General features: G+C 41.1%; 2 protein-coding genes across 2 annotated transcripts in view; one reads left to right on the top strand and one right to left on the bottom strand.

The window, feature by feature from the left end:
* Positions 1-892: 892 nt before the first annotated feature.
* Positions 893-1,951, bottom strand: ora5 (olfactory receptor class A related 5). Its single transcript, XM_087792402.1, has one exon. The coding sequence runs from the start codon at positions 1,949-1,951 to the stop codon at positions 893-895; it is 1,059 nt and encodes a 352-aa protein (XP_087648528.1).
* Positions 1,952-2,960: 1,009 nt separating this feature from the next.
* LOC148080487 (palmitoyltransferase ZDHHC8B-like) overlaps positions 2,961-20,818 on the top strand; it is a 34,419-nt gene continuing 16,561 nt past the window's right edge. The window contains exon 1 of the mRNA XM_087792209.1: positions 2,961-3,081. Coding sequence (XP_087648335.1) covers positions 2,966-3,081 — 116 coding nt within the window. The 5' untranslated portion in view covers positions 2,961-2,965. The remainder of the gene's footprint in view (positions 3,082-20,818) is intronic.

The following is a 20,818-nucleotide window of genomic DNA, read 5'->3' as shown; positions in this document are numbered from 1 at the left end:
CAGACTTCCAAATTAATTTGCTTGGATTTAATTCCCAGATTGTCTCCCTACATTTGAAGACACGTTTAGAGATTTTCAAATCATCTTTCATGATTCAAATTATTTCTACAACTTTACCTGTCTATTGATTGCTCAGATATATTTAAAATGAATATATTCAGCTTCATATCCAAGGTCAGGTTGTGGGGGCAGCAAATAGGTCCAGACTTTCTTCACCAGAAACCTGTTTCAGCTCCTCTCCAATAACACAGAGGTGTTCCCAGTTCAAACAGGAGTCTTTCCACATGAATGACTGATCTATTGTGGAGAAAACTAATTTCGACCGCTTGTATCGGTAACCTTTTTTTTTTGCCACTACCCAAAGTTTGTGACCATAGATGAGAGTAGAAACATACATCCGCCATTAAAATGAGAGCTATGTCTTTTGGCTGAGCTCTGTCTCTGGCCCGAGAGATCGATACGGAGACCACATGATAGAGGAAGCTTCAGCTCCATCCTTTTGTAACCTGTGAACAAAGCTCAAAGATGCTTTAACTCCAGCACTTGGGGAAGGATCTCACCTCTGACATCGACAGGGCATTTTACAATTTTTGCGAGACTGTCATTCATCACTTGACATCATTTTTGTCCAGGATGCATTTTTCCAAGTTTTCAATCAGGTTTTATGGGCTCTTATTAAAAACAGTTAAGTGCCAACGAAGATTTTAGAAATTCTTTTATTGTTGATAAGCTCCTGAAAGCTCTATAGTTGCCTCAAACTCCTTAGTCAGTCAATGTAAATGTTAAAAGGGTTTTTTCTTAGGTACATTGAGTAATTATCGTCTGAACATTTTATGGTTTCTTATCTTAAGTGTTTGGTGAAGAGAAAAAGGAAAACAGGCTTTGCAACCTTCTAGCTTTGGCAGGAGCACGACATCTTTTTAAGCCCATGCAGGAAAATGTAGGGGATGATACAGGTGTAGGAGGCAGCAATGTAGCTGGCGATTTCCACCATGATGGATGAGTTGTGGAAGTTGTTGGTGATGCGCAGGAGCAGATGAGTCAGCCAGCAGATGAGGAACACGCTGGCCACAGCTACCACACTCTTTGCTGCCCTCATAAGATTGTTGGAACTTTGATTTGACCTGCCTGGCCCCTGGCCCAGGCTTGAAGATCGAATGATGTCTCCTTGATTAGACTGCGAGCGAGGAGGAGGAGAGTAGCTTTGGCCTGAAGCAGCTTCTCCGATGTAGATGTCACCATCAGCTGGGACATTAGAAACGACAGCAATTTTGTTTCTTTTGGTCTCCATAACTTTATTCCCTTCCTGGTCGGGGTGATGACTGTGAATGCGTCGTCTGTTCCGCAGAAGACTGAAGACGATTTGGATGCTGGTGAACAACATCCCTGCGGCTGGGAGCGCGTTAGCAAGACTGAGGTACAAGATCTCATAGGTCTGATGAGTGATGTAGTTGGGAAAGACGTCAATACAGTCCTCATTACTGTCATTGGTAGCCAACACCTCCACAAAAAAGAAATGTGGGATGCTGAAGACCAATGCCACGGTCCAGCTGCTGGCCACCAGGCCACCCACCAGAGACAAGCTGTCCATCTGCACCGCCGCCCCGCCTTGTTTGAGTGAGCCCACCAGCTTCTGGTGCCAGAAGACACAGATCAAGAAGGTGGTGTAGATGCTGCTGGTCTCTGAGAGGTCAGCGCTGAAGCGGAAGACTCCACAGAAGGTCTTGCCCAGAAACCAGCGACCAGCAAAGTCCGCAATGGTATCGGGGAGGTCCACCAGGTAGTTTGTGATGAGGTTTGACACGGCCAGGTTGATCAGAAGAACATCGTTGGTGCGGAGCAGGGACTTCTGCTGAGGTAAAGAGCGGACAACCAGCCAGTTGTTTCCCAGGATCCCCCCCAGAAACATCAACGCTCTGATGATGGACTCAATCAACTCCTCTGCATCCATCCTGTACCTTCGGTATCCTTGTGACAAAACACACACATGCTCAGCCTCTGGATTTTATACAGCAGCTGAAGCCCAACCCAGCCGAGCCTGTCACTGTCCTACAAGGAGTGATTTGGATGTTGACGCCTGTTATTCCAACAAGAAATGTAACATGTTTGTAGAGTTTATGTTAGGGTTAGGCAAATACATTTTGTTAGGGGCGGTGGGGGGTCACTTACCTTAATATAATGTGAAAGTTTACTTAATACAAAATGTTATTAACCATCCATATATATATATACAGTATATATAACATTTTTTATTTTAGAAAATTTTAAAGTGTATTTGAAATGAACAGTTTTAGCAGACATGTTAGATCAGATGGAAATGCTTCTTCAGAGCTTACAGAGGTGATATGCTAACAACAGAACAACAACAAGTCAAATAAACTCAAATAAATAATGTAATCAATTTAAGTTCCTTTATTTACTTTTCAAAGTTGTGGTTAAAAACATTTTCTATCTCGTGCCAAGTGTAGCTAATGCAGCATTTAAGCTTCACTGAAAGACTAAGAAAATGTTGATTATTTTTAAATGTTTCAATGAAACCTCTTACTTTATTAGTTTAACAATCTCATGAGACAGAACGACTTTGACCACTCTCAATGTTGCATTCAGGTCAAGTCATTTCAAAACATACTATACCAACACAACTTGAAAAAGCCTACCAGCTTACCTGAAAACCATTATTTATTCTTCTTATCTTATTCGCACAACCTGTCCCATACAAAAGTTTAAAGTCAAATGATTTATTTATTTGTCTACATGACATGTATATATATATATACGTATATAGTTAAGGTGTGTGCCTGACATGAAGTGGGCAGATGTGAGGACAGCGGGGGTTCACGGTGACCAGACATCGCCCCTCCCATCGGCCTGACCAGCGTCCATGTCCCAGAAAGCCTCTCTCAGTCCCACCTCCACAGAGAGTTGCTTCCCTCGCTGAGCTGCGAGCGGTGACAGCAGCGGCAGGATGCCCGGCAGCAGCGGCAGCAGCGGCTCGACAGCGCTAAGAGTGAGCGCCTTCATCCCGGTGAGCACGGCCGCCTGCCTGCTGGTGGGATCCAGCTCTCTCTTCTTCGTCTTCACGTGAGTCACACTTTCATCCCTCGCTTAGACTAGTTCTTCTGTGGGTGAGAACTTTTTGAAGCGTGAGTCATTATGTAGTTATTATAAAAGAGCACTTACTAATTCCTCGACGTTCTCTTTTTGAGTTTTTCATATTTATATTGACAAAAGTCTCATTCTTTTGAAAAGATGTCAATCCAGATGAAGGTTAAAAGAGCCACAATGTAGAGCAATAACGATAATTAAAGGTGAAGTTAGTACTGTATTACTGTTATAAAATGAAATCATTAATAATACATATAACCAAAAAGCTGAATAAAATATATTTATTGACTGCATATTGTCTGACCTGGAACTCTGGTCCAGCGCCCCCTTGAGGATGTGGGCTGATCTGCAAGAGCGAACCACGTAACACCTCAAACCTTTCTATAACATCTTTTCCAAGACTTTACTGATCGTAATGTTGTTCGTATCTCTTCTGGTGCGTCTTCAAAGTGGGTCCAGTGCTAGAGGTTCATTGTCAAACTCAAGGTCAGAGGGCAGATCTAAAAGTCACTATTTCACACACGTTGTCCATGTATTGCTATCAAACATTTGGTTCGATACTATTTAAGTTCCCTGACAAAAAAAAATCAAGATTACTTACAGCCAGAACATGTAAATGTTTGAAAATACATTTTTAAAAATACGAATGTTTACTTTTGTCAAAAGTGACTTAAAGGTGTTATTTTTATCTATAATAACAGAAACATGCATTGAGTGATTCACATTGACAGTTGGATTATTTGCATTTTGACAGAGCTCATGAAGACCCATATAAAGACCCTTAGAAGGATCCATCCTGACCCATGATACTGTTCAACGGATGTTCTTTAGAAAGCAGAGATTATAAATGTCAACAATTAATCTGGAACATGGAGATGAGAGGGAATTTGTTGAATGCAGACGGATGTTTGTGCATGAAGCATGTTGAGTTTGATTCCCCTGTATGTAGACAAATAAATAAATCATTTGACTTTAAACTTTTGTATGGGACAGGTTGTGCGAATAAGATAAGAAGAATAAATAATGGTTTTCAGGTAAGCTGTCTTTTGAAAGGCTTTTTCAAGTTGTGTTGGTATAGTATGTTTTGAAATGACTTGACCTGAATGCAACATTGAGAGTGGTCAAAGTCTTTCTTTCTCATGAGATTGTTAAACTAATACAGTAAGATGTTTCATTGAAACATTTAAAAATAATCAACATTTTCTTAGTCTTTCAGTGAAGCTTAAATGTTGCAATAGCTACACTTGGCACAAGATGGAAAATGTTTTTAACCACAACTTTTGAAAGTAAATAAAGGAAACTCAATTGATTACTTAATTTATTTGAGTTTATTTGACTCTTGATTTGTTAGTTGTTGTTCTGTTGTTAGCATATCACCTCTGTAAGCTCTGAAGAAGCAGTTCCATCTGATCTAACATGTCTGCTATAACTGTTCATTTCAAATACACTTTAAAATTTTCTAAAATAAAAATTTTTATTATTTTATTATAGATATCTTTTTATTTTGAGGATAATGAATTTATGAATGGCAGACATTGAACAGACATTGTATCAGATTCCTAAACAGATAAATGAAAAACGTTTTTAAGTTATTAAATTATCCTAAAGGGTAAATAATGTGTTAAAAATAAATGCATCTTAAATAGATATTGGACCTATATTGTAATCAGTATATTTCTGTCTGTACAAAACTCACTTTTAACTTAAATATTTACATCAGAAAATGTGCTTAAGCCCCGCCATTTGAAATGATTCGTTCTTCTGGGCATAAAATCCTGTTTACCATAACCACACCTAGTCTGCTGTGATCGGTCAACTATCAAGGTTTGTCATTGAGCGTTATCAATCCTGGAAGGCTTCACCTCTAAGGGACTCGTTGTGTAAACAAAGTGGGGCATGATTACAGCTGGCTGGAGGAGGAGTGAGGACTAATAGATAGAAACATAGATAGATACACTTTATTGATCCCTTTATAGGTCTTCCAACAATGGCAGAGTCGTCAGCATACTTCTGGACGAGACTCAGCTTTGAGTTGTATTAAAGTCTGAATTGTAGATGGTGAAGAGAAGAGGAGCCTGTACTGTCCCCTGAGGTGCTCCTGTACTGCTCACCACAGTGTCAGACGTGATGTCCTTCAGCCTGACATACTGTGGTCAATCAGTGAGATTGTCCGAAATCCAGGATACCAGACCAGGATCCACATGCATCTGTGTCAGTGTGTCCTGTATCAGAGTGGGCTGGATGGTGTTAAAGGCACAGGATGCAGGAACAGGATCCGATGCAGGAGGTGAAGCATGGCATCTTCGACACCAACCGTGGGCTGGGGTTCTTGTGTGTGCTGGACTTGTGGCCTGAGATGTTTGAGGACCAGCCGTTCCAGTGTCTTCATCAACTGCGAAGTCAGTGCCACCGGTCTGTAATCGTTCAACTTGCTCGGCCGGATCTTTTTCTGGACTGGAACAATGCAGGAAGTCTTCAACAGGGTTCGTACTTTCCCCAGCTCCCCCATCATCACTTTACCTCCTGCTGTGGTGACTTCATGGCGTCTCTGTCTCTGCTCCTGAAAGCCACCTTCTTCCTGTTAAAGACATCATTGACCTTCTTTGTTACTCACAGTTTATTTTTAGGGTAACAGTGGACAGTCTTAGCACTTAAACAGTGTGTTTGACCCTCGATGTTCTCACCATGAAACTTCAGGAGCACATCCCAGTCTGTGGTGTCAAAGCAGTCTCTGATGGCGTCCTCCACAGCTGGTGTTCACTTCCTGATTGTCTTAGTGGTCACAGTCTGTCTCTGCACCAGAGGGGTGTACTGTGACTGTAGATGGACCAGGTTATAACAATAATCCCAAGTGGAGGAAAAGGTTTGGCTCTGTACACATCCTTCAAGTCTGTATACAGAAGGTCAAGTCTATTATTCCTGGTGGGACAATCCACCGCCTGGTTGAAAGTAGGTGGTGTAGAATTCATGTTGGCATGATTAAATTCTCCAGAGATGATGATAAAATCAGAGTCTATAGTCTAGCTGTCACTGTCTGAATCTTCTCACAGGCAGATGGAGTCGCGGCACTCGGAGGAATGTAAACACACGGTGCGATCATGTGCCTGAACTTGCGTGGTATATAGTATGGCGGCAGGCTGACAGCCAACAGTTCTTAATCCTGACAACACAAGTCTTTCTTCCCAGTAACGTGTTCCAGGCTTCAACAGTGCTTATTTACACACATGATGAGCCCTCCTGCTCTGTGTTTTCCTGCAAGTGTGTGTGTCTCTGTCGGATCTTACGGTGGTGAAGCCAGACATGTCCACGTTAGTGTTTGTTGTCAGCTGAGTGAGCCACATCTCTGTGAAGATCAACAAGCTGCTCTCTTGGTAGATCTGCCGGTTGTTGAGGACAGTCGATCTTGTTTTTTCAATGAATAGACGTTCCCCATCGTGATCGTGGGGATCGGTGGTCTGTGACATCCCACTTTGTCTGTTAGCTTAACCTTTATTCTCTTACCGGCTTTGCATCCATGATAGCAGCGCAAAAGTTCCATCGGGATATTATGATGATCTCCAGGCCCTGACTTCAGTGACAGCAGATCCTCTCTTGAGTATATAAGACGATTCTCTCCATGTTCAAAAAGCATCCATCGAATACTACTGGGGTACCTGAGAGGCTGCCCTTCTCTTACTGTACTGTATGGTCTAGAGACTGTGGCACTAAGGAAAAGGCAGGAAGTAGAGCTGGAGGTGCAGAGATGAAGATGTTGAGGTTTTTTTGGGAGTGATGAAGATGAATAGAATCAGAAATGAGTCAGAGGAACAAAACATGTTGGATGTTTTGGAGACAAGGTCAGAGAGGCCAGAATGAAATGGTTTGGTCATGTACAGAGGAGGGATAGTGAGTATATTGGTAGAAGGATGCTGAGGTTGGAACTGACAGGCAGCAGGTCTAGAGCAGGGGTCGGCAACCCCTCAGCCCTCTGATGTGGCTCACTGAGTTTTTTGAAAACAAGTATTGGTATAATGTGGATATTTAATATTAATGTTTCATATAGTTTTTTCCAGTGATGCATGAAAAATGAGCAGCTCTCTCATGAACTCTACCTTTTATTTGACAACAAAGGTTTTACGGCAAAAGACGTAACTTCACACAGCACTGTCGCTAAGGCTTGTGCCTACACCGTGTGCATCTCCAGGACAAATTGTCACAGATGCATGTGGACCCTGGTCTGGTCTCCTGGATTACGGATTATCTTACTGATCCATGACAGTATGTCAGGCTGAAGGACATTACGTCTGACACTGTGATGTGCAGTAAAGGAGCACCTCAGGGGATAGTACTGGCCCCTCTCCTCTTCACCATCCACACTTCAGACTTCTGCTACAACTCCTAGCTGAGTCTCGTCCAGAAGTATGCTGACGACACTGCCATTGTTGGATGCATCAGGGACAACAGCGAAGACGTGTATAGGAGTCTAATACGTGACTTTGTGGACTGGAGTGAGAGGAACCACTTGCAGCTGAACACCTCAAAGACCAAGGAGCTGGTCTTGGACTTCGGGAGGTCCAGGACAAAGCCACGTCCAGTGTCCATCAGAGGCGACGAGGTGGAGATAGTTGATAACTATAAGTACCTCGGTGTGTGGCTGGACAGTAAACTGGACTGGTCCTGCAACACAGACCATGTATATAAGAAGGTTCAGAGTAGACTGTACTTTCTGAAGAGGCTTCGATCATTTATCATTTGCAAGAAGCTCCTCTGCATGTTCTACCAGTCTGTAGTGGCCAGTGTCCTGTTCTATGCTGTGGTGAGTTGGGGTGGGAACGTGTCCAAGAGGAGTGTCAACAGGTTGGACAGATTGATCAGAAAGGCTGGCTCTGTGGTTGGCATGAAGCTGGACTCACTGGTGACAGTTGCTGAGAGGAGATCACTGGACAAACTACTGTCCATCATGGACGATGACAGTCAGCACTGCCATCAGTGAGCAGAGAAGCAGAATGAGAGCACGAATCCTCCTTCCCAGGTGCAAAACTAATTTTGAGAGTTTGGGGGCAGGAGTGAAGTAAAAGTATCATGATGTTCTGTTCTATGTTAATCTTTGTATCCTTTGTCTTTGTTATTTTTCTTTGATCTATGTTCTTTATCTTTATCTTTAGACTTAGATTGTATCATCTTGTTCTTTCTCTTTATTTCTCTTTGTTCTTGTTCTTAGGCCTCCTGAGGGATCAATAAACCTAACCTAACCTAACATGAGCTCCCCCACCCTCACCTGTCTCGGTCTTAAAGGAACATGCACAACAAATCTTACAGTATTTTACTGTAGTTTGTTCAACAATACAATTTTAAGTTGATCAGAAATTAAAAAAATGATTATGATAACTAGTCTGTCCTACATCAGGAAAAAAATGGACTGAACCGAACTGAACCGAACTGAACTGAACTGAACTGAACTGAACTGAACTGAACTGAACTGAACTGAACTGTATTAAATTAAATGTGTAAAAATCACAGCAATGCATGTTGCGGTCTAATTGTAGTTATAATAGATAAAAACATATGTATTTTTTTTACCAGGAAAATTCACCTTGCCCCCACTTTTGGGTCCCGAGCCAGCAGTTGAGAATCAAATGGGGTAATCGTTAACTAAATTAATTGTTTTACAACGTTCTCTCAAAATAAGAATCTGTGTACAACAAAGCTGATAAGAAAGACCTGGTTAAGATGGATATACTGTATATCCTCTCAGAGTCACAAAATGCTTTGCATAAAAATATAGTTATAAACAAACATGAGTCAGTCCTATAGGACACACTGAAATAAAAAATACAGTACAAAACATTGTTAATGCTTAGAATAATATTCAAAATTCAAACTTCACTCATTTTCTAGTAGTAGACATGAGGGGTGAGTAGACATGAGGGTGAGTAGAACATGAGTGAAGTTTGTGACGTTTGAACTTTTACCATTTGTTTATAGTGTATATAGTAATAGCATATACACTAGCAAATCATATTTTATTTTTGAAGTCAAAACAGTTTTGCTGCTCCCAGTGTTTCATTAACTGTATGAAGCGGGTCCATACGGCTCTTTGAGTGTAAAAGCTTGCCGACCCACGGTCTAGAGCAGGGGTCGGAAACCTATGGCTCGCGAGCCAGGTGTGGCTCTTTTGATGATTGCATCTGGCTCGCAGATCGACCGGTCGATCGCGAAGCTGTTGCGAGTAGATCGCGTGATTTAATAAAATATGATATAAGAAAATAGTAAAGAGAGCTCTGATTGGCTGCTGTGCATGTCAATCAAATGGTTATTGTGCCGATTGGTTGAAAATTTGATTGACATGCACAGCAGCCAATCAGAGCTCCTGCCTCTTCCAGTGAACGCACGGAAAAGATCATATGAATCGAGAATAAAAAGAGCAAAACGTGCGAGAGTCATTTTACGCAATTCAGAAAAACGATATAGAATTATAAGCTTGTTTTTTTTAAATAATATATCGAACAAAATAATGCGCGTTTGATCGCTTCAGGTTCTTCTCTACGAGAGTCACAGAAACATGACGTCAGGTCCATCAAAGTTAAGCTGCAGGTTTCAATGAAAGCGCAACAAATGCTGGTTTTCCTTTTGTGATCGCGGTCCTTAAAACACACTTGCATTAATACACCATCACATGATGACTATTTGTAAATTACCTTTATCTCACGAATATAATAAGAATACGCAGAAACACAAACACGTTAAACAGGTGCAGGTGAGACACACATTCTAATGACGTCAGAGACGATCAGACAAAGCGATGTTGATGTGAAGTTACTGATGAACAGTTTTATTCTCGTTAAACTTAATCTGAAATGTAATTAATCCACTTGTGTGATTCATATCAGACATGTTTAAAATTAACAAATATAAACTGTTAGTTTGAATTCATGTTTTCATTTGTTTTTGTTTTTCATGATCACAGAAATGGAGAAATTTTAGTCTTGTGCTTCATTTAAATATGATGGACATATTGAAATGGAGGCATGGAAAGGGATGAACCCGTCTGAATTCTTTGTTGATTTTGATGAACAAAGGAAAAGGGCTTGAATTTGTGTCAAGCACAGATTCTTACATCTGAATATTATTTATATGGCTCTCACTGAAATAAATTTCCAAATATTTTGCTTTCATGGCTCTCTGAGTCAAAAAGGTTCCCGACCCCTGGTCTAGAGGAAGTGCAAAGAGAAGGTTTATGGATGTAGTGAAAGAGGACATGAAATTGATTGGTGTGAGAGAGAGGGATACAGAGAACAGGGTAAGATGGAGGAGGTTCATTCGCTATGGTGAGAAAGTTTTGGCAGGTTTTGAAGATGAAAGAGCCAGAAGTATGGCGGAATTGGGCCCACAAGGAGCTGTCTAAATGGGGGAAGGTTCTGCAACGAAAGATTCTACTGCTTGAACCATTCTTCCATAACATCAGGTTCCAAGTCCAAGCTGTATATATGACGTCCTACCAAGCCCAACCAACATCCATGCCTTGGGCCCCCTGTAAAAACATCCTCAACAGCTGCCCAAAAGCCCTTTGAGAAGGATACTTTCACCACGACCAATTGTTTTAAGCAGTTTCTAATAGCATAGCCATGGCCATTATCTTCAGCAATAGCCTTTAACAAGACCATCATATTCCACCCTGCCTAGAGAAGCCTCACACTCAAACAAGGACAGAGAAAGCAACAAGGTGGCTATGGATCAAAAGGACAGAACTGTCTGCAAATGCTCTTGGGACACAGTCTGGTGTCTGATCACCTTTGGTCAGGTTGCCTAGACAAGGGTGTCTGATGTTGACATGAAACAGCCATGTTACATCACTTTTGATGTGTCAAAGTGCATCCACACGATGTATATTTGAGCCTTCAGTTCTTTGGCTCACTGGCATCTAAATTATACTAAATGTAAAATATGAAATTTTAAATTCAATAATAAATGTTTTATCTAGGACTTAACGCTCTTTCAGGGAAGAAGTCATTGTTATTTTTTTTGATTGGTGAATTTATGGTGAGCTAACCATAGTTAAAGCTAGCAATATTTACTGACCACTGTGCTAGTGCTAAAATGGTAACGTCAACCAACTGCTTGCCACTGATTGGTGAGAGAGTGACGTCACTGACAACAAATCCGTCAAAAAAAAAGGTGAGAAGAAGCACTTGGAGTATATCCGCAAGTAAATATGTTCTGTGGTTGTGGTTTTGTTGTTGATGAACGCCTCCAGGGGGAGTTAGATGGAGCAACCAGTTATAAAAAGATGTACTGGGAGGTTGCGGAGTTAAGGCGCACAAGTATCACTGGACAATGGCATGTTTTTTTTGTTTCTTAACTCCATTCAACAAAACATTATACTCAGATAATGTAAAAGATATATTGTTGCCTCATAGGCATGGGTTAGCTAGTTAGAAATCAACGCTAACTCCTTGCTCTGCTTGAAATGACATAATAGGTATGCAGCTCAAACTACCATGTATAATGTTGTTTTAATGACCTGTGTACTTAAGGGACTGTACTCTTTATTCCAGAAACCCTTTCCATCACTGAGGAAGCCTTGGAAAATTTCAAAAGCGAGGACTCCCTAGTCCCACTGGCATAAGCTCCGGCATCGGTTTTTGCACATTATGCCAATTGTAAACAGTTTGCTGTGTTGCACTGCTATTTTTAAATAATATTGTAAGGTGATTTTTTGTTTCATGTGTCCACACAGAACTTTAAGGGTGATTTAGGGTTAAAAATGTACTGTCCAGTTTTACATAAAATATCCATATATTTATGCAACTTGATTTCACTGGATTTCTCCAGACAGCATTATGTATTGAAGTAAGAATTAAGTCAGTACTGAAAAAAGTAGGTTTATTTATCAAAACTTAGAGTGTCGTATAAAAAGGCTCATGGAAAAAAACCCTCTCATACATCTCTTCCCTCCTTCACACCATGGACATCCCACTAACATTAGAGGGTAAGCTGCTACAAAACGTACAGATGAATCCTGACATTTACAACCCACTGTGCATTCGTGTAAGTGGGAAAAATCCCACCACTAAGGCTTTGTTGACTGTCAATTGTAAATTGCGGCGACAACGTTGCGAAATTGGAACCATCTCAAACACAAACACAGCCTTCATGGGTATTTTTGTAAATTTAATTTAATCAGAAGATTATTTTTATTATCATGTGGACGGTAAAAGTGATGTGAGCTGTTTTACACACTTTGATATGATGGCCCTGTTCACTGCGAGTTGAATCAAGTAAGGCTGGAACTGTGTGGTGGAAATGCAGAAATGGAAAAACTCAATTTGACTAAATTCGAATTTCTCTCAAGTATTCATGTTTTCATTCTATGTAACACAGAATCTTTGTCAGACTGAGGTGATAATTGTTTTTTTGACAGCTGTCATTATAGTGGTCATTATACCATTGCATATGTAACACCCTTGACCTCCTGTTACTGTTTTATGTAATTGGGCCCTGGGTTACCAATATGGTGAGCCTCTCCCTTTCCACAGGGGTTTTTCCCAATGCATTTAAACATGCCATTGTGGAGCCTTTGCTCAAAAAGCTAGGCTTAGACCCGACTGACCCCAGTCATTTCAGGCCTATTTCTAAGCTCCCTTTCTTGTTCAAGATCTTGGAGAAGGTGGTGTCTGAGCAGCTGTCTTTGTTTCTGGATCAGAGCGACATCCATGAGAAGTTTCAGTCTGGCTTCCGTAAACATCACTCTACAGACACAGCTTTACTGAAAGTGTCCAGTGATATCATGATGTCTGCTGACTCGGGTCAATTCACTGTTCTGGTTCTCTTGGATCTGTCCTCAGCCTTTGACACAGTTGATCACCAGATCCTGCTAAGAAGACTGAGGGTTGAAGTGGGACTGTCTGGGTTTGTGTTACAATGGTTCTCATCTTATCTTTCTGGGCGCAGTTTTAGTGTATCTGCCAATCTAATGAGGTCTGAATCGGCAGATCTATTGTGTGGAGTCCCTCAAGGTTCTGTTCTGGGTCCTTTATTGTTTTTGCTGTACTTGATTCCACTGGTTAAAATCATTCAGAGATTTCCAGATGTTTCTTATCACATTTTTGCTGATGACATCTGACAACTGCTCTTTTGATCCAACTGAGCCCCAGAGGCTGAACAGCTTAGTCAATTGTTTGCCAGAAATCAAACAATGGCTGAGTGAAAACACTTTGAAGCTAAATGTGGACAAAACTGAAACTCTGGTGATTGCTCCTGATGATAAGGTTCCAAGGTTGAGTCAGTACTTGGGTGACTTAGGTCAGTCTGTCAAACTGAGCCTGAGAAACCTGGGTGTTGTATTTGACAAAGACATGTCTCTAGTTCAACACTGCAGAAAACTGACCAGAAATTGTTTCCTTCAACTGAGAAAAATCTCTAAACTTAGGAAAATGTTGTCACAACATGATCTGGAGCTTGTAATCTATGTGTTTGTGTCTTCTCGCCTGGACTATTGTAACAGTTTGTTTTCATTTCTTAACAAGAAGGAGCTTTCTCACCTGCAGTTGATACAGACCTCTGCAGCGAGAATTCTGACCCGCTCAAGTAGAAGAACTCACATCCGATCCTTAAAACTCTTCAGTGGCTTCCAGTTTCTTTCAGGATCAACTTTAAAATTCTGGTTCTTACTTTCAGAGCTATTTATGGTCACGCTCCTCCTTACATCAGTGATCTGATCCAGCTTTACACCCTAGCTCAGGCTCTGAGGTCTGTGGATCAAAATCTACTGATGTTTCCACGCACACGGTTCAGGACCAGAGTAGAGAAATCCTTCCAGGCTGTTGCTCCTAAGCTTTGGAACAATCTTCCTCTCTCTTTGTGCTTGATGGAGTCTACTAACTCCTTCAAGAAACATCTTAAGATGGTTTTTATTTGTTCAGGCTTTTCCTTGGTCTTTTTGGCACTCCTGTTCTCAGTATTATCTTGACCTTTAAAGTATATACTTTATTGAATTTTGTTTTGTTTGTTAAAGCGCTTTGTGACCCAGTTTTTTCTCAGTTTGAATAACATATAATGAAGCACCATTCATTGCAACCATTTATCAAGAGAAACTCCCTTGCTCTCTTTCAATGTAATGAAATCTTAGACATCACACTTTTATTCACAAAGGTTTGACAGAGCTACAAGAGCCAGAGTGGTAGATGAAAGTCTTTATTGAAAGGTAGTATGAAGGACAAAATTGGAGATGAGTCCATGTCCATGTGTAGAAGTTTTTTGACAATGATAAGGAGGAGAGTTGTTTGGACACATAGAAAAAGGAGACAGAGTTGAACTGACAGTGTTGAAGAAAACAACAAAGAGGTTAAGGATTTATTAGGTCATCAAGGTGGGACTGAGGGATGTTTAAGTTGTATATAAATAAAATGGTCAGAGAGTTTTGTTTTGCCAAAGAAAATCCTCTCCCATTATACAATCAATCAGCTTCCATCTTCATCGACCTTGACAAAAAAATCAGGGAAAGTGGATCTGCAATATTTTGATCTCAGGATTTATCCGTAAACTTTGCAGTGTTCTCACATGTTACACAGCAGCATCATTGATATAATGCTCAAACAACTTTGACACATGCAGGCTTCCCCTGCCAACTGTCTGCTGTTCCACTGACCCACAGTAAAGGCGGCCAGAAGCCAGTGTGCAGATTGTGGAGCAGATTACTGTGCTGTGTAAGTTAATACATTCCGTCGCGCCTATTTCATTATGCCCGTTCAGTATGCTATAATGAAGTGCCTCTAGCTGCGGCCCAGATGGCCTCAGACCAATGACGGAGGCCCATCTGGGACGTGTGATAATCCAGCGGTGCACTCAAATTTCTGTAGATAAAAAAATACACACACACTTGGATTTCCTTTTTGTTTTATAGACTCTAGTTTAGTGTGTTATTAAAGGAGGAGAGCTGGTGATTAGCAAGATTCCTAGCCAATAAAGTTGATGGGTTACTGTGGGTACAGACTGGGACTTTGGTAACTAGGGTGATGAGTTAAGTGATTGAATCTCATATTTGTGGCCTGTGATCATGTATTAATTCCGCATTTCCATTACTTACAAATAACCATTACTTACTTTCTTACTTAAGATTTCTATAATTGTAGGACCAGGCCTCCCTTGGCCCTGCTTGAGTTGTGTTTCACTTACAAAGAGGAGTGGTAGGGGCAGAGTTGGGGCGGAGGCAGGATTCAAAGTGGTGAACAGCTCAGCATCACTGTTGCAAAATTGATGTTGCTGAGAAATAGAAAAAAACATTACAACAAAAATATTAAAATTTGTTTGGGACAATATTCTTCCCCCACAACCTTGACCATTTCTCAGAAGTATTTCGGATGTTTTTAGTGTGTCTTTTTGAGAATTAAATATAGTACAAGCTGCCAAAACTGAAATACAAGTCCTGTTGAAAACATTTATCTATTTATAATGAATTTAATTCATTCTGTTTGACAAGTCAGGATAAGAAATGTCTTATTTCAAGATACTGAAAGACAAAAATGAATTGCTTGTAAACGTTTTAAAAAAATCTATCAATTGGGTTAGATTACAAACAGAATTACATTAAAGATTTTGGTTTCTCTTTGTTTTTCATCTGAATCAAGCTCATCATTGAGTCAAATAAGACTAGTTTTTCCCAAAATAAGACATAAAACCATTTAAATAAAAGTTGATTCTTACCATCAAAAGGTTGTCATTACTTGCTCTGCAGGTTAGTACTGTGAAGTAAGTCTTGTGTGAGAAAACAAATCAGTTTTACTCCAGAGAGCAGCTATTTTAACACATTTCATATGTCTTGAAATAGTTACATTAACTCGAGACTCATCATTTTAACACTAGAACAGATCCTGGTCTGTGCCCTCCGATTAATTAAGACGCCCGACTGTCACAGATGACTGTGGTGCTTTGGTGAGTTCAGGCTGAGCAATGAGGTCAATGAGGCAGTTATTGGCAGAAGTTACTGGTGCGAGAGTACAGTAGGAGCAAAGACTAAACATGATTGATCCCAATAGTTATCAGAAACACAAAATGTCTTCTGTTCTTTGTTAAATGATCAACCTTTCCTGAAAATGTTATTGCAATCCTTTCATCTGCTCTTGAGTAATTTTCCCAAGAGACGTTGGGTATGGATGCTTTCATACAGATTTTGACTCTTTGATCTGTTGCAGGAGGTCATTCTAAAAAAATGCTGGAATGCACAAGTTGAAACATTTTAATCTGCCAAGCTTTTGTATTCTTCTCAAAGTTTATTCTGGGTCACGCATTCTGGGCATGATAGTAAAACTCTTCCCCATCCCACTTGTGACATATATTGCCAGAGAGAGAAAAAGGTGACCCTTTTACCTAATCTATTGGGCTAGGTTTGGCAGTTTTGAACGCACCATTACTTGTGTAAAAATGCTAAGGTGGTGTGTGTCAGGAAGTAAGTTTGCTAGGATTATTATATATATAAATCTTATTCAGTGGGGAATTGATCAACAATCTTGCCGTATAGTTCCCGAAGTAGTCTGTTTGCAGTGTAATAACCTTTCAACAACAAAAGCAACAAAAAATATCACAATATAATATATTTTCTCATATCGTTCAATATCGATTATTCTCAATTTAATTGTTTTAAAATGTTTTTAAAATGCAAGTTCTTGTTACATTTGTGCTGAAAAATATTGAAAGTAGGGGGGTCAACATTTACACTTCGGTTAAACAGATAAAAAATCATAACAGTTTACATATTTTTATATCTCTCCTTCTCTGCATTCGTTTTTCAACAATATATACATGCCTTTAAGTAACAAGGAGGGTGAGTGTTTTGTTTTATGTAATGCAGATCTCGGATGTCAATCAAGTTTTGAGACTTTGACAGCTTTTATGAATGATCATTAAAAGATACCACAAGAACAACAATGGTATCCATACGTGTGTTTATTGTACTTGTAGAGGCTTTAACACAGCCCTCTTACACTTCAAAGCAATGGTTTACTTACCAGACACAAATAGTTCACATCCACGGAACATACCGTCCTCCTTAAAATTGTAGTTGCTTCTTCTGTTAGAAGGCACACTGATGACTCTTCAGTAACGTCACTCTCTGACCAAATGTATTCAGAAGGAATGCTTGGAACCAGAGCTTGGAAAGTACAGTCAAGTATGGAAGGGCTGTGACGAGCCGTTTGAAAAGGGCCATTAGAGGAATGAGAGCCTACCAATCTAAGAATGCATTTTCTGAGAAATTCTTTCCATGTTCCTGAATGCCAAGATGCTGACCTATTATTGTGCCTCCACAAACTCTCACACAGGTGTGTATCTAACATTTGGCACCAGAAAAGTAATTATAACAGTAAATGAATGAATATTAATTATTTCTGGCATGGCAAGGTTTAAAATCATCAACATAAAATTTCATAGTAATTCACATATTACATGCATGTCTTGAAAGGGAAAGCGGGTTAAGCGAAAGCTTATCTAGTCCAGCCCCAAGTACTCTCAAAATAGTGGCAGTAGTAGTAGTAGTAGTAAAGACATGAAATCATAGATATAATCATCTTATATCAGCTTGTTTCACTTTGGCGTCACAGATTCTTGTTACGTATGACTCTATGTCATAACATGTTACAACAGTAGACAGTCACAAAATCACAATTGGTCAACAGATAGTTAAATGTCCAGTCCACTTTTTATATGTTGGATGGAGTGAGAGACATTTTTCTTTTATTGATCTCTTTCTTCTGCAACGTTCTCAGTGCTGATCTTCGCCATATCCTCACAAATTTTGTCTATGTCAGCTCGCATCCCTGCCACGTTCTCGCGAATTTTGGAGATGTCAGAACATATCCTGACCACAGCACTCCAAGACGTTGTGTTGTCCTCCCTCGCGCCGGTATGCACGGCTGCGAAATTCCTTGTTTTCAGAAACAGATCCCAAAGTCCTCGACATCCTTCACATCCAACGGAGCAAAGCACAAGACTTTCCATTCTTCCCAACTGTCCAGGGTTCAGCCGGACATGAAGGTCCCCTTCACCAGAACCAGCACGATGTGTTGAAAACACTCTGTCAATGGCCTTCAGTGACCAGTTAAGTATCTCCATCGTGAACCAGTAGATTATCCTTAGTGTGTGGATTTACAGGACTCTGAGACGGTCACTTCTCACACATTAGTGTCACAGGCTAAAGGCCTGGGCACACCACACCGACTGTTTGTTGTCAGACGCCATCGGGCTGTCCTGTGTGGTCTGACGTAGTCTGCCCACGTCCCTCGAAAAAAATGCCTCGGAACACACCAAAGAGTTGGCAAAAATGTACGTTTTGCGCTTGTGTGAGACGTAACTCTCCCCCATTACAGCTGGTCACGCTGCAGCCGCTCAAGTGAAAACCGTAAATGCTTTGAGACTAGTCGAGAACGGTCGGTGTTTTCACCTGTGGAACTAAAGATAAAAAAAAAGAAAAGATGGATAACGTCACAAAAATGAAGCGACTGGCATTGTCAGCCCTTGGTCTTCTTGTTGTGGAAGAAAGACGTCACAGAAAAAACGCCTGGATCTCACAGCGGCCGCTCGGGGGGCTTTTCCGTATGTTGCGCAAGATATAGGGAAATAATTGTGATTATCTAGAATGATCATTAAAGTCATGTCAACAATATTGTCCTTCTGTAGCCTTGTTAGCTCAAAATGACCATGAATCAGACACGCTGATAATGTACAAATGTTGAGATGAACATAACTCACATGTGAATAGGACAACAATTCAAGACATTAATGTAAATCACATGTGTCAAACCGGTCCAGTAAAGGGCCAGGGTGGTGTAGGTTTTTGTTCCAACCAGTCAAGCACACATGAGTTAATCAATCAGGCGTCTGAAGACAGTAATCAATTAATTGTCAGTCAGGTGTTGCTTGTTAAGCCGACACCACCCTGGCCCTTTACTGGACCGGTTTGACACCCCTGATGTAAATGAATGAGTTCATGGAGCAGGAGGTGATGAGATGTGTTCCAATGTTATGATAATGTTGCTTGATGCATGTGAAAGGACCAGATTAACATGTCTAGACTGCGCCGCATTGAGCTGCTTCATAATCTTTTTTTTACCTTTCAATGGTTAAATTTATAAACTTTTTCTTGAAGACCTTTAGTGTAGCTGGGTGTTTGTTATCTTTTTTTAGTGGTTTCCATTGTTTAACACCTGTGACCGATATGAAAAAAGATTTTAAGGTTCCTTGTTGCTTTCTGTCTGAATTCATACTTCCTCTAAGATTCTGTTTATTTTTTGTCGCGTCATGAAAGGTCCTTTGCATGTTACGAGGGAGGCTTTTGTTTGCTGCCTTGTACATCATTAGTAAAGTGCAATAATTTATCAAGTCATGTAGTTTAAGGATGTTGGATTTGATATATAACTGATTTGTGTGATTTGTGTAGCTGGCATAATGTAAGATTCTCAAAGCTCTTTTTTGAAGTATTAGCAAGGAGTGTATGGAACACTTGTATGTATTACCCCTGATCTCAGCGCAGTATTGGAGGTGTGGAGAGATTAGTGCGCAATACAAAATATGGAGTGCTTTTTGATTTCCTATTTTCTGAGCCTTCCATAATATGGAGACGCTTCTGGCCAACTTACTTTTTAAGTGTCTGATGTGTGGCTTCCAATTTAGCATGTCATCTATTATAACTCCCAGTACTTTATTTTCACAGACCCTTTCAATGTGTTTACTTGAATGTTGACACTTTCGTAGCATCCTTTTTTTCCCGTATAGCATATATTTAGTTTTCACTAGATTTAGTGATAATAATTTATTGTAGCGACTGGTGCATTATGGGTCCTCAAGTTCGGCACCATGAGTGAGAGGTGTGGGAGAATTAGTCTCTCTCACCATGTTTTACATGTTACTCAAGCCTGTCTAGAAATCTACGAAGTTGAGCGAGCAATTGAGCTAAATCTTGGGCTCCAGCGCCAACACCGCCCTCCACTGATGGAGAATAGAGCAACGCCAAAGATGACTACCGATCGCCCCCTGGTGGCTGGAGGAGCCCGGCTTCTGATGAAAGACAGACCTGATGGAGCAAGTGCCATACGGGAACATCGCCCTCTACTGGAAAAGAAGACCGGAGAAGAGGAGCCGCCTGTGCACTGCCCCCTGGGGGTAGGGAGGACCTGGCCTGGCCACCGGCGGCTCGAAGGTTGGATCGGCATTCTCTACCACCAGAAGAGCGGTTTGGAGCAGAGGAGCCGCCTGCGCACTGCCCCCTGGGGGTAGGGAGGACCTGGCCACCAGCGGATCGAAGATTGGATCGGCATTCTCTACCACCAGAAGAGTGGGTTGGAGCAGAGGAGCAGCCTGGCAAGTGTCACCTGTTGGCGGAAAGAACAAGACTGCATGCAGATGATGGCCCGGACACAAGGATACAGATGAGTACACCTCCACACAAGCCAACGGTTAAGCTGCCCAAGTACAATGGACTGGTACCACTTGCGCAATACCTGGCACAGGTGCAACTAACAATGCGGCATAATGGGTGGAGCAATGCTGAAGCTGTGACCCATTTGGCTCTGGCTTTGGAAGGAAAGGCGACACAAGTGCTTCTAGACCTAGCCCCAGTGGAAACCATCGACTTCCATAACCTGACCACCGCACTTCAGAGACGGTTTGGCCAGCCGTGTCATGCCGACCAGAGCAGAGAGCAGCTGACTAGTCGCCATCTACAAGAAGGGGAGAATTTGGGCAC

This window comes from Callionymus lyra, chromosome 5 (genome assembly GCF_982586985.1).
Source record: "Callionymus lyra chromosome 5, fCalLyr1.hap1.1, whole genome shotgun sequence".
NCBI classification, from domain to species: Eukaryota; Metazoa; Chordata; class Actinopteri; order Syngnathiformes; family Callionymidae; genus Callionymus; species Callionymus lyra.
The sequence above is the reverse complement of the archived record's forward strand: the minus strand, read 5'-3'. Positions and strand labels throughout refer to the sequence as shown.

Bases quoted from the DNA above. Each gene is read 5' to 3' on its own strand.
- ora5 (XM_087792402.1), bottom strand. From the start codon at position 1,951: ATGGATGCAGAGGAGTTGATTGAGTCCATCATCAGAGCGTTGATGTTT.